General features: G+C 39.3%; 2 protein-coding genes across 2 annotated transcripts in view; one reads left to right on the top strand and one right to left on the bottom strand.

Annotated features, from left to right (window-relative positions):
* Positions 1–14611, top strand: part of CDC73 (cell division cycle 73) — a 119704-nt gene that overhangs the window by 63512 nt on the left and 41581 nt on the right. The gene's annotated exons all lie outside the window — the stretch shown is intronic.
* On the bottom strand, positions 4641–12633 carry LOC104333732 (beta-1,3-galactosyltransferase 2). The gene is made up of 2 exons (XM_075422347.1): positions 12058–12633; positions 4641–7522 (listed from the first exon to the last, which is right to left on the bottom strand). Exon 2 carries the CDS (start codon positions 7384–7386, stop codon positions 6118–6120), a length of 1269 nt encoding a protein of 422 aa, XP_075278462.1. The 5' UTR covers positions 7387–7522; positions 12058–12633; the 3' UTR covers positions 4641–6117.

The following is a 14611-nucleotide window of genomic DNA, read 5'->3' as shown; positions in this document are numbered from 1 at the left end:
AAGAAACATGTTTCACACACTTGTCTTTCTAATGAGGTAAGGAAAAAGAGACTTCTCCGTTATGCCCACACTGAGCATCTGGGAGATCAGAGTGAGTGGTTCACCAAATATTCATATTAAGCAGTTGAAATGTCAGTTACTGTTAGATAAAGCTAAGTGGGCTAAAAGGAAATGGATGCACTTTTTCTGATGCACTTGTCCTCGAAGGCATGCTTGTGTATTCTTCGGTACGCTCTAGCCTCCAATGAGGTGAAGCAGCTTGCAGTGTTTTCTTATTTTAAAAAAGGCGTATTGGTTACAAACTGATAAAGATTATAGAAAAACACCAGTTTCCTCCTCCTCTCTCGGGCGAACGATACGTGAAAGATACCAGCAGCAATTCAATGCACTCGTCGGGAAGCGTATTCTTTTCTTAAGCCTTCCTAGGCGAACGAAAGCCTTTGAGGAAAATCCCGTCAAAGATTTTAGCAGTCCTGACTTCTCCACCCTGTACACCAACTGTGCACAACTTAAGCATTCAAATGGAAACCTTTGAGACTGCATAAAGCTTCAAGCCATGAGTACTCCTTGTGCTGGAGGGACTTTTTTTTTTTTCTTTTTTGAGAGCAGTAATTCAAGGTTGCTGTCTCGATCAGAACGTTTCGACCGCAAACATGGTCTTGGCAAAGTGAAGGGTATGGTTCATACCTTGTGGTTGGAGTTGTAGGGCAGTTAGCTTGGGAACCAAAATACATGGTTACTATCATCCAGTGTTATCATGAAAACTGTCAGATTTAAATGCTGAAGAGAGCTTGTGTAACTGTTGCCATGGTAATATCAGAACAGCAACATGGTAGTTTTCTTCTGTATCCCATGTTCAGCTAAATTCCTTTGCAGTCGTTTAGCTGTGAAAGGAAGGTACCATATTGCACCAGGCTAAATTCCTTTTGAGTTAACCGGGGACAAAAGAAGACTGGAATTAACTCTTTCTTTGAAAATGAAATGTAAATCCTGGATAGAAGTAATCTAGTTTTCTTTGCTTTTGGTTTGACTGTGCGCCGACAGTCCTATGTGTAAAATGCTCCCTGTGGAGTTCCTGACCTGCTCTTCACTCCATCCTGTCGTGTCTTGTGGTTACTTTGGTTCTGGCCATAATAAAAAGCATGCACTGCAGTCATGAACTAAAAATTTTCTTAGAAAAATGGATTTACCTCATAGCTTCTTATTTTCTCTGGAAGGGGAGAAGTGGAAACACCACTAGAAACTCATACGCTGCTCTCTAATTTGGCCTCGCATTAACTGCTTTCCCTTCTCATGGAGCCTGCCCTGTATTTTTTAACCTGTGTGGTGTTCAGCTGCTGCGTTTTCAGTTTATTTCTTCTGCTTTCTGACATTCAAGAGCTTTTTTTAACTGACCTGCTGTAAGAAGTTGTTCTCTGCAGCCTGCCGCCCCAGAAAGCCTTTGCCTTCGCTCTTGCCATGGGTGCAAAGCAAAGACAAGGTTCTCTCCTTGCTGACCTACATTTGCGCAGCGCAGCGCTGCGTGGCTGGCAGTGCGGCTTCCCTGCCGCCCTCCGTCCCCTCGCTCCCCTCGCCAGGCAGAGCTGGAGGAGGGAGGCAGGACTGGTGGGGCTGGAGATGCCGTCTGTAGTGAGACGGCAAGCGCCGCGTCCGCTAGGTGTGAGCTGCAACCTGAGAGTACTGTGGGCAAGGGTGAGGCTGCGTGCCACCCGAATCGCCTGCTGCCTGGGGAGAAGAAAAGCTGAAATAAAAAGGGAGATAATGCTCTTAAAACTTGAAGTGTGCAGTTATCATACTTAAGTAACTGTCCAGTATTTATTTGTGTCATTTTACAGCATAAGAATTGAGAAATGAGTTTTAAAAACAGGCAGATGTCTAAACAACAACGGATGCTTTTACAAATCGGTTCCAAGCCTGTACTTGCTAATAGCACAAATGTAAGAAGTAGTAACTGCTGTATTAGCATATTCCCCTCTCCCTTTCACCTCCTCCTAGGAAATTTTCACACGCTGCAAGGAGTATTCATTCAAGAGATAAGATTTTCTTGTGCTGTGGTGTTATGTAGGTATTTTAGATTGAAGTAATGGTGGGGGATTGTGTTAACATATCAGGAAAATCAGTAGGGATGGGGAGGACAGTCTAAAAGTAATGGCTTCTAGGTGCTTCCCTTCCCTCCAGTGCCTGATTTAGCAAGGATTTGGAGACAGTTAATGCATGTCTTAGCATGCTAATATATTTGGAAAATACTTTGTAAATATGGACTGACACATTTTATATTACTGCATTGCAAAGAAAAGTAGGTTTTAAATTACTATTCTAGTAAGGTTAACCTGAAAGCCAGTCTGTCTTATCTCTTCTAGATCACTGCCATCATATAATTTTAAATTCATAGGACATAATAATTTATAACATGTAAGAGAAGATCTTAATGGGCACTGAATTTTCCCTCAGACCAACCACTGAGGCTTTACCTGTGATTTTTTTCAGTCTAGAACAGATCATGAACTTTACCCATGAAAAAAAATCCGTTAGTGCCTGGGGACAGGATCAGTTGTATTACACCGAAACCTGTAGTTGTGCATTTACCATGTGCAAATCTATGGATATGTGATCTGCAAATAACCCACATCACTGATTTAATTTTGATGTGGAAGGAACAGTTCTGTTGTTGGTGAATAACAATTTTTTCTGGGACTTAATTTTGGTCATCTAATATCAATGCGTAAATTTTTATTTAGTTGAAAGTTAAATAGGGAAAAATTATGGAATTTCAATTTCTGATTTTTATTACCATGCTTCAGTTTTCTAAGATTTTTTTCTTTGCCATAATGATGGTACTGGTGACGCTGCATTTTTTTCCTACAATAAGTTTTGAGTCATTGTGACTTTTCATATTTGTTTTCAACCTGAAGCAGACACACAGAGAAGTAAAAACATTTAAAGCAAGTATTATACAAACTTCTATACCTCAATGAGTAAACTAATTACAGCTTTTTTTTTTTCTTTACTGTGTTGCAGACATGTTAGACATTTAGATACAAGCTTGTATCCTATTGCTAATGAAAATGCATTTTTTTTGTCTTGCTTTATGGGGAAGGGGAGTGAGACAACTCATGCAGTATTTTAGTGATATAAATAATTATTGCACTATTTTTAACATGAACTGTTTTTTGTATTCTAATAGAGTGAGAAAATAGTTTAAACACAATCTAGAGAACAGTAAAAACATTCAGAGAATGGAATGTCGATCTTTCATTCTGTAATTGATTATTTCATCATACAAACTGTCCCTTCTGCTTCTGAAAGCTTTGTAACAAACTGTAAGAAAACAGTACTCGGATACAAACAATTTAAGAAGTTTTTGGCTGTCTTGATAGCAATTCAAATATATTTATAGACTAGTTTCAACTTATACCCAAACATTAATACAAATTTTTAAAAATTACGTTGAACCCTTAAAAGGGCATTAAAAACGTTTTTTTTTATTTAACATGTTCTTCTCCTCACTAGTATTTTAACTAGCAAGAAGTTTGATATACTGGACTCGTAGGCACTGTACTGTAATTCTGCCAGTCTCGGGCAGATTGGCATCATGCATGAGCTCCAAAGTGGAGTACCCGAGAGGTTGTTTGGCTGCCAAACTTTGATTCAAGTGCCAAACTATTTAAGGTTTAGTTATTAGCCTCTTGGACTATACCCAGAAGCCAGTAACAGCATTTTGAACTAGCCAGAGCTGGTAAAATCCAAGTAGAGGACATTATAGTCTAGCTTGAAAGTGCTGAAGGCAGGGCGCAGTGCTTGAAGTCCCCTCTGAGAGGCTGGACTGTGTTCTTGGCCAGCATTACTCATGGAGAGGCCGCTTATGGGATTGTACATCTTCCAGAACCTAATACCCTTGCGTAGTAGCTGCCTTTCAACACTCGCTTTTGTTGTGTAAAACTTGCACTATTGTGTAAAGCTTGTGTAGAGTTAGCTTAAGCCACGTGGCTTTCAGTTGGGATATTAACTGTGGCCTGCGTTAGCTGGAAGGAAGCAGGCAGATTGAGCGTGAAGAAAACTACAAATGGGTGTTGAAAGAACACTCCCAAAGACTTTTTCTAATGCAGCTTGCATCTCTGTGTCACATGAACACCAATAGTCATAACATAGACTACGTGGATGCACTTACAATCTAGTTCAAGACATCTCTTCTGCAGAGTTACTGTTTTTACACACATTTACTTTCCCCAGAAATGGACATTTCTACAACTTGAGGTATTTTGGAAATGCACAAGTGTCTAATTATCATACCTCAAGTACAGCAGATGACAAAATTTAGTGGAGGATCACCAAGAAATTGCCAACGAGCAAATTCCCATACCCATCTTCAATAGGAGCTCCTAGAGTTTCTTCAGCGGGCTGGTCCAGTGGGATACAGTCAGTTCCTGTGTGCAAGCTCCTTCGGGCTGCCGAGACTGCGCAGTGTTACGATTTGTCTTTTCATCACAAAGAAAAAAAACCTGCTGTGATCTCTGTATTGTGCATGGTATGAAAACTAGACTTTCAGAACTAGGGCACACTGGGAAAGTCAAGCAATGCTAAAGCTAGAAATGTATTTGTTCCTGAGCAGTTTTCCCATAAAAAGTGAAGTCTGAAGACCATAAATATAATCAGTTTTATTAAATAATAAAAGTACATCAAATATTTGTATTTTATCCAATTAAAAAGTCCCAGTCAAACAGAAAACTAATCACAGTTCCATCATTTGCTGCTAAATCAGAGGGGTGGGTTTTGTTTACCCTGGCACTGTGGGAAACAGTAATAACCTGAATCTGATACAACTCTGCTGTAACGCTGTTGGAAAAGAAGCTTTAAAGGTTCTGTTTGTTAGAAAACTGGAAACCTGTAAATACATTTAACCTACTTTTCACAATGCATTTTTCAGTGATGTGTGTTGTGGATTTAATTTTTGAAATTGCTTAGACTTTGTTCTCGTTCATATTGCAACCTGGAACTCCCAATCTTATTACAACCTGGTCTTCCCCACCTATAAAGTAAGGTCTGTGGCTTAATTTTCTCGAGCAGACCTGTTTTTCACTGGAGTGATACTTTATTTTTGGTAGGCAGGAAACAGCAAAATCAACAAAGACTCGTCTGGTTTTCTCCCTCTTTCCACCAAATGAGACATTTTTGAAACTGCGATGAAAGACTTGAAGTTCCATTTTGCGTTCCTGATCAGCCTTTGAGCTGCCTTGAAGTTATGTAAGGAAATTAATAGCGGATTCAATGAATTTGCATGAAGATGCCAAGGTGAATGTTACTTGGCACCAGGTTGTAGGAGCTCGCCCTATGACTTGTAGATAATGAAGTAACTTTTAATCAGCTCTCTGAGGAGAATCTATTTGAATCTATGGTTGAATCTAGAACACCACTTGCTTTCCAAAGGTGATGTACAAAGCGGCAATTTTCTGCAGTTTGATTTTGTTTATCCCTATTTTGTAACCAAAATATGCAACCTTCCCAAAACTGGACCATTTTAAGGGAGTACTTTCTGAATGTTTTAGAGTTCATTGGTGGTGTCTTACTACATTGTAAATGTGACATTGCTAAATGTACTGTGCAAGCGTATAATAATTTTTACGTGGTGTTGGAAGGTAAAACTGATCTGCCTTTTATGCATTGCCTTAGTTTTTCATTTGTCATTTTGTAGCAATTCTAGATAACAAGAAATCATTACACTGAAGAGAGCTAGAGTGATGAATGCATTTTTTAAAATAAAAGTTTAGTGTGGAAAATATGCTCAATTATATTTTATTGGCACGTAAATCAGCAATTGTACCACCAAAGTGTGCATGCCTATTATTGCACGTTAACACAAAAATCCTTATATACCGTCTTATTTTTTTCCTCCAATTTGCCGGGAAAACCATTTGGTTATAGTTAGTGTTATCAAGAGTGTTAGTGTTATCAAGAACTATACTTTTTTTTTAACTTAAAAAAATAATTTTCAGACTCCACTATGTGATGGGGATCAACTCAAGGCTGTCCCGTTAAGCTCATCCATTTTCACTGTACATGCGTTCAGCGGTATTTACAGATTGCACATGGAGCACATTTGACAGAGGGAGCGTTGTCCTTCTAGTGCAGTTTACGATGGCGATACCTGCCTGCTTTTTCTTTCGCTGCATTGGCACAGGCATTGTGCTTATTTTGTTGTAAGTGGTTCCAGTATTTGATCAGTTCGCTAGGCTGGAACTGATGGGAGGTAATTAGGTGGCTATATTTACAGCTGGAGTAAGAAACGCGCCAGTGATTGAAGACAAACTCGTTGGGTGGAGGCATAGGGTCAATTCGCAGCTTGGCAAGACAGATCCCCACATATACATCCTCTAAATGTAAACGTCTGATGCTTAAGGAGACTTTAAATATTTTTTCTGCTAAATCTCCCGAAAAAACGTAACCAGTTCCAGAGCAGAATACAGGGTAACGTTCACTTGGATACAAATCAGGTGGCATATACCACTTACTATCCTTGTTCCTGTTAGGTGCATAACCTCTCATTAAATAACCTGTAAAATACTTGTGCCTTGGAGGAAGTTCTGGTTTCAGAAGCTTGTGTATTAAATACTCAGTATTGACGAACATATCACTGTCAGTTTTCATAACATATGGAACATGTGGACAGTAAGATGCAACCCAGTTCATTCCCATCAGTGTTTTTATGGTTAAATTATAGTAGGTGTCTAAGTATTCCTGTTGAATGATGTCGTGGTACTGTCTGCTTTCCTCTAGTATGGTACGCTGGAGGTACCCATTTATCTTGGTGCTTAACCCCAGCAAAAAAATTCGCACAATTTGGATGCCAGGTGTCAGGCTTTCATTGCCCCAAGTTTGTCGAATAGCTTGTCTAGCTTCCACCTGGCCCGGCTCTGCAGCTATGAGCAATATTAGAAAAGGGGTCTTCTCCTGGCATTTCTCAGGCTCGTTGATGACGTATTTGAAATGATAGGAAGTTGGATGCCCAGTACCTTTCTCGTTGTAAATACTTCCATTGGCACTGAGGGTATTTTCCAAACCGGTTACCCCTTGCGGTGACAGATCCGTGTTGTTGGAGTTGGTGACTGTTTGAGGCCTGAGTGTCTGAGGTACGGTGTCTTTCCACGCGTTCCTTAGAGAGCTGTGGTTTGTCTCGCTTTTTGTAGATCTAAATCCTCGTATAGTATAAGCCATGGGGTTTTCTTTGAATCCAGCCCTGCCTGGCAGCCAGTCGTGATGATTAAAGAACAGAAACATGGCAAAAAGAAATACGAGGGAAATCAGGCCAATGAGATGGGTGCGAAACAGAGACCTTTTGGTATTCCAGGTCATCTTTGCAAAGCAGCAGTGTCGTCTTCTCCACTGAAGCATGTTGTAAGAATCCAGTGATGGGATATGAGACAATGGCGGAGCAAAATGCTTTTACGATCCGTTTTGAATCCACTGCTATTCTTTGGTATTCATTTTCTTTTGTTCACATCGAGTAATTCTCTGCAAATGGCTCACTCTGCAAAGATTTAATAAAAGAAAATTAGAAATATTTTATTTTAAATGCTTATAATATAAAAGGTTACAATGAGAAAGTAGATATAGAGTACAATTTTTTTAAAAAAACAGACCATGTTAATATAAACAAGGTTTGATTTTTATGCTGAAATCTAACCTTGTTCTGTGATGAAAGTTGACTTGATTTGTTAGCTTTTAAAAACGCTTTTTTCATGGTACAAGTTTTGACAAACATCCTGGATACCAAAGATAAAAAGGAAAAAAAAAAAGATTATGTTAGCAGAAAAAGTGCGAAGTGGACGTAAATAGCTTCATGTCTACTGACTGTGAAATCCTTGTACAGGGTTTCAGAAGGACTGAATGAAGAGGCCTTGATACCAGATGGAAGGTTACTGGCATTAATTAAAATTGATTTGACATGCAGAGGCTAGTACGGCTCACAGTTTAAAAACCTTTTTTGTAAAATGGTCATGTATTGGTGGTGGGACAGACAGCGCAAGGTTGATTATGGCAGAGTTGTGTTAGTCACAGTACACTGCTTGGCGTGTTTCCATCGGCCCCGACTGTGTTCAGAAAGTCAATGAGAAGATGCACCTGTCAAAATTAATTCTAGGGTCCAGTAACCTCACTGCACGGCCTCGGATGGTAGCGCAGGATAACGCTGTTGGTCACCTTTCAGGCACCTTTAACCTTCTACTCTACACCGAAGGAAAATATTGAATGGAACACTTGGCTGTTGTGCCAGGCTGGTATGCCGTCGATGTGAATTTAAGCTGTTGGTTTTTCGTCGGCACAGGTCTGAGGTAAATGTTCTTATTAGCTGGAAGTAAAACTGCACAGCACAAAGTTTCTGGCAAACTATCTGATGAATATGGTTTGTGTCTTTTTTTCCTCTAAGTTTAAATGTAACTACTATACTTCTGGTATTGTACGGAAATTTCAAGTATTGTTACCAGCAGCTGTAACTGTAGGAAAAAGTGCCAAAGTAGTCTGCGCTTCATTTTCTCTTTAAATTTTTGTCATATTCAAGAGCAGAGTCAATATGGCAGCTTCATGATGCTGCATATTAAAAGCTGATCACATCATCTCGTAAATGAACCTTTCACTGCACAGTAGCAATTCGTTTGTGATTTTCAATTTGCGCTAATTTATTTCTGGGCCCTAGGGTTTTGTATAGAAAAAAAGATGACAGTTGAACAAGAGTCCATAGAAAATGCTATTTCTAATATAAATGTGTAATTTATTAATTGCTTTGCTATCGTCTAAACCAATATTTGGATTAATTTCTGCATTTAAAAACTAAGTGAAGTTATATAAGAAATTACAGGGTTTTACGTTGTAATGAAGTAATTTGAGATGAGATGGCAGTTGAATAGTGTATCATGAAATTGTATCAATCGGCCTGCTTCACGTAAGGAAAAATTGTATTTCAAAAGGGTGGAGAGACTTACAACTGAGCTTTATTTTCATTGCTGTATGTCAGTTTACACATAAACAAAATAACGTGTGCGCAGGGGCTGCCTGGTTGGCGGTGCCTGGGAGCGGGGGGACAGCGTTGCACCCCGTTGGAGCTGTCTCCATCGCTGGCCTCCACTAGGTGGAGCGCGTAAGTGGGGATCGCAACTGGGCTGTGGCAGCGGAAACGTATCCGGAGAGGCGACGCTGCTCCTTCCTTCCCTTTCTGAAATAGCAAAATACTTGCCTAGTGAGCTATTAATCTGTTCCCTGTCGTTATGCTGTTACACAGTGTTCGTGAATTTGGTTCTCAGGCTCACTGAAAGTATTTCTGATTTTTTGTCTTTTTTTTTTTAACAACTGCTTGGAACTGATGCCACTCACCGAGACTGAGCTATCTTTCTAAAAATTGTTTTCAAGTCTACAGCTGTTAAACATGTGCATCTAAAGTCTGTACCTTGAGAATTAACCTCAGATGCCACGCTACTCTTTTTATGCTGCTTTAACTCGGATATTATCCTTATGTAAAAGGAAATAAGCCCCAAATGTAGAAGACTTACGCTTATCTGACCACTTGCACCTGCTTTTGCATGCTTAGAAAATAAATGTCTGCCCTCAAAACTAATAACTTTTAGCTTCTCTGCAGTGGGCAGTGAGTTTTGAATGAACACTCAGCTATTTGGAAAGAATATCTCTGCATAAGCAAGCATAAACGTCACTTCAAATTGTTTGATACCATTTTGGAGGGCAGCAGTGGGAATATTTGATTAATTATTGGTCCATTGCATGCGTGCACAGTTTAGGAAGAAACTCAAAACCAGAATTTCATGAATGTGGAGTAGCAACTAGAATTCGGATTAATTTTGTCACACTGGATTGTTCCACTTGGGTGCAGGTACTTCAGCAAATCTGCACTGCACTGCTAATCTGTGTTTTTAGTGTGTTGTTGTGCACCTACTTTCATGTGGCAATAGGCGAAAGTGAGAAACGGAAGTTATGTAAATACTCGTGTAAACTGAACGCTGTTTTCAGGTGCTGTCTTTCCGTGGAGCGCTGAGAAAGTGTCCCAGAAAAGGCAGTTGTAACGGCTGGCACACACACACCCCCCTGCTTTTTTTTTTTTTTTTTTTTTTTTGCACATAAAACTAAGTTTTACAGTGAGGGACAGAACTAGAATCATAAGAAATTTAAAGAGAGTAATTTCTCACATATTTCCTTGATTTTTCAAGGTGGGAGCTTCCTAGAAAATCTTCAGTCTGTGCTTGCCCTTTAAAAAGGCATTGTTTGGATAGGGGAAGGACCCCCATCTATTTCTCAGCTTCATAAAACTACTGACTGAAAAAAAAAACAACTTTGTGTCTCATTTTCTTTGTAACGCAGCTGTAAACCATTTGAAAATATACAGTGGGTTTTAAGCATTTGAAATACAGCAATAGCAAGTGCTCCTTTAAAAAATACTACATGCTAGGATACATTGTTTAAAAATAATGTAAGCAGCTATCAATACATATTAAAACCACCATCAAATCGTATCTAAATTTTTTTTTCTCACTTTTTAATTAAAGTGTTACTACGTTTTCCCAAATATTTAATATTTCACTTCACAGAAGGTTTATGAACAGGCACCAGCCATTGGCAGTAGGTAGAAAAGCCGAAGTGTAGCAAAAGATCTCCATACGCTCACCTTGTCCTCGGAAAGTGTGTCGCTGCCTGCAAATCTGCATTTTGAAGATATGATTTTTAATAGTTCTGCTTCATTTTTGGCACTTGACTGTGCAGCTTGAGACGGTATTCTGATAACCAGCAGCAGCAGCAGCTGTGTATTAGGCCTCTCATAATGTGCCTGAGTTCACTTTCAAACTGCATTAATCTTTTGCACGAAACAGTGCTTGGGATGGGGTTTGATGCGCAGGTTTTTAAATGTCAGCTGCGAAAGTCACACCGCTAGCGAGGCGTGCTACTCCAGGAGTATTGCCTGAGGACAGAATGTTTTGGTTTAGAAGTTCTGGCAAGTGACTTTACCTTCGAAATGTCTTAAAAGTGATCTGAAACCAATGACTTGTATGCTGCATCCTTAGGTACGTGAACCCTTTCCAGCTGCAGTTGTTTTATTGCATGTTAGCATTGCCTTGCGCAAACAAAGCACATTTATATTGACATTTAATGATTTATTGGTAGATTCTGCAGATAAGCACTTTCTTTCTGTGGCGTTTTAAATTGCTGTAGATCTAGGTGTTAAATTTGTATTGCAAATATTCAACTTGTTTGTTTGCCACGAGTCATGAAGTATTTAAATTTTGACAATAAATAGAAATGAATGGCAATTAGATGGAATGTCATTTTACACTCAAACAGTCGAGTGTTTTCCTATTAAACAGAAATTGTAATGATGGCATGAGAGAAGTTACGTGCTCACCATTTTGAGTGCATAGTGTTTGAAGATTTCCTTTTGGCATGTCAGGAGAGCCTGATGTTACTTGTAAAATGTGGTGCCTGATTGCACTGCTGATGGTTTAAATCATGTCCAGTCTCTTGCACGCTGCCAGTTTATGCTCGGCTGATGCTAGCCTGATGACATTGTGCTCATGTTTCAGGGGAGAAAAAGCAAGTGTAAAAAGCTCTGAAGGTACTTTTAAGATAATGTAATTTGACTGCGTGGTCTATTTTGATGGTTCAGTGCTCTCAGTGTGTCACATCATGGCCATTTTACCAGTGCTTAAAGATTAATTCAGATAACGATTAATTCTGACCTAGTTTGAGAGGATTTCTAATGTTTTTTTCTATATTGCAGGGGTTTGAATTTTTGATTTCTCAGTTAAAAGCAATCATTACAGTAGCAGCATTATCCCTTTAATCCATCCCCTCTAGCCACACCAACCTTGTGCAGACTGTAAGCAATGCATTTAGTAAGTGTAAGGTGGTGACATTGTGCTGGGTGAGAGGAAAACCTGCTAGAATTCTTTCTCCCTCTTCCGAGACGTGTTATCTCGGGGCTCTGCAAATTAGGAACGATCATAATTTGTAATGGCTGAAAAGGTAACAGACAATCGAATGAATATCACGCACGAGGATTTGACATACCTTCCTTGGTCAGGCCATTTATGGTGCGAGGATTATACCCACAGAAAATAGTTTTGGCACGCCATCACTTCAGCAAAAAAGATGCTATCGAACATGCGCACATCTCCCAACAGTCTGCTGCCTGCGATTGCTTTTCACAGTATTCGATCTGTCCATCTGTCTGCTCGTTGCTGCGTTACCTTCCTTGCTCAGAAGTGTTGTCCTTGTCTTGGAGCTTTTTGTTCATCCTTCAAACAAAAGGACAGTTTTTGTTTCTGTTCTGATCGGGGCGGTCTGGCGTGCGCAGCCGATGTAGTGGAGCTTTTACAGCTGGTGTTTCCCTGGTCGGACAATGCAGCGCTGTGTTCTCTTCTCCTCAGTATCCATATTTCTAATGGTATTGCTAGCAGGGAGTGCTAGCCCGTAGTGGTTCAGTTGCCTTCGGTAATAGGATTTCCCTCTGTTCCTTCCTTCATTGTTGCTAGGCAGTAATAGAAATGGGTCTGAGCTGTTTTAACCGGGGATTCTGGTCTATAAAATCCATTCCGTAGCTCTTCAGCTGCTGCACCGGCAGGCAGCAGTTTAAATGTGGGCTTTGACAGATGCTGTCTTCTGACAGAGCAGAATTTAACGTCATTGCTTGGCTGAATCCCACGTGATTGTTTGCATTCATTTTGACTAAATCCAAAAGCAGCCAGAAAGCTTTGTAGGCTCTTGCTCCTATTTGATAAATGAGACATACTCAGTTCAAGCACAGTGATAGGTGAATAGTATAAAAATTGTGTGATTATTAAATGAATGATTGAAGGGGTTTTCAGATTGTTTTCACTTTTCCTCAACACTGTAACTTATGATTCTCTAGGGGATTTTTAATGCTAGATGTTCTATTCCCGTATTCCAAAAGCTGTTCTGCAGTGCAAAGGAATTATAAGCATTTAAATACCAAAGCTTGATTTAACCCATTTGGCTCTCTTCGAGCATAAATCATTTGTGCCTTCGTACCAAATAAAAAATGAATTTCTTTGCGTGTACTCCCTTTACACATGCTTACTCTATAAAAGCTGCTTTTTGTGATCTTAGGGTTAGTCAATTAAGCTGGTCAACACTAATGTATAAGCACATGCTGTTAAGCTCCCTTTCTGCTGTTAATGGCTTTCTTCCTTGGTAAAGGTTAAAGTCTGGTATTGCAGGATTGGGGGCACTTGATTTCAATTATTGATGAATCTAAAATGTCTTTTGTCTGTTACAGACATACCTGTATTATAGAATTTGTCTTTCCGGTCCTAATGAAACTTGTGTTCATTTCATTTCTGTCCTTTCAATGACTGACCCTTCAATGCTGAAGCATCTGACTATATTTACTATGTGTTATAAATAAAATATCACAATAGATAGCTCAGAAAATAGAAAACTACCAGCATACTTACCCAAGTATTTATTAGTCACTGTGTTTGTCCCCTCTATTTTGAAAAGTTAATGACTAGCTCTTTAGACTGTTTGGAGTTTTTTTTAGCCAAAGGTTTAAGAAAATATAATTGCTGTATCATATGCTGTCTCTGATTAGTAGGATTGGGGGTGGGTATGTCATTTACTGGCAAATAAGGCTTCCCCAGGCAGTCAGTGTGTTTTACTGTTCTAGACACATATTCTGATAATTTACTGGAAACTTAATCAGTTTTATGTCCTCCTAACTAAATTGCTTACGTACACGAACTTTCTCTGTTAATCTAGTCTTGTTTTTAATGTATGCATTTCCTATCCCAATGGCAATTCCCACAACTCCTATGGTCCTATTTGAGGACATTTTACAAGCATGAGCATATTCCCTAAATATTAATTATAAATATAACGTGCCTATCAGTAAAGACTTGTATATCCTCCATTCTAAAAATTTTGTAGTTAAAAAATGGAGGGGGGTCAGCGGGGCGGCAGAGCAAGAGAGGAGACACCTGTGTCCAGCACCACTTGCTGTTCTGGGATGTTTATGAATAATTGAGAATCAGTGCTTTGAAAGGTTGCGTGTGTGCTCAGTCTACTGAATTTTCCACTTAAACACACAAAGCTTTCTTATTCTTACCCTATGTAGTATACAGAACTTTTATAATCTGTTGCGGTATGTATACAAATGTGAGACAGATTTTGGCTAGGCGTGTTGTCAGTGTGCTGCATTCTGAGCTATGAGTAGGAAATCAAGTGAGATACTCATGTAGTTAGTTTACCCGTGTTGATTTACGTAGAACCGAGTAATGTTTTGTCAAATACCAGCAAGTATATCTGCCTCTGATTTTTGAATTTTCAGAGAAGACACATAGCATTGTATTCAGGAAGCAAGTCTTAATCTCAACAGAGTCGTTATTAAAACCCATAGTGTTTCCACTTAATTTATTTACTATTGCTTCACTATATTTGAAGTGTGTCTCTGAAGGTTTGTGAGTTATGTGTAGTATGTTTACGTATTGGGGTGGGCAGAGCTGGTTTTATTTTTCTGTAAGTGCTCACTAGTAAATATTAAAGGTACAAAAATCCTGAGGGCCAGTTTTTTCTAAATAGAATCTGTTTTAAAGTATATTTAGAA

Source organism: Opisthocomus hoazin, chromosome 6 (genome assembly GCF_030867145.1).
Source record: "Opisthocomus hoazin isolate bOpiHoa1 chromosome 6, bOpiHoa1.hap1, whole genome shotgun sequence".
In the NCBI taxonomy this organism is placed as follows: domain Eukaryota; kingdom Metazoa; phylum Chordata; class Aves; order Opisthocomiformes; family Opisthocomidae; genus Opisthocomus; species Opisthocomus hoazin.
Note: the sequence above shows the minus strand (reverse complement) of the source record. Positions and strands in the feature narration are given on the sequence as shown.

Bases quoted from the DNA above. Each gene is read 5' to 3' on its own strand.
- LOC104333732 (XM_075422347.1), bottom strand. From the start codon at position 7,386: ATGCTTCAGTGGAGAAGACGACACTGCTGCTTTGCAAAGATGACCTGG.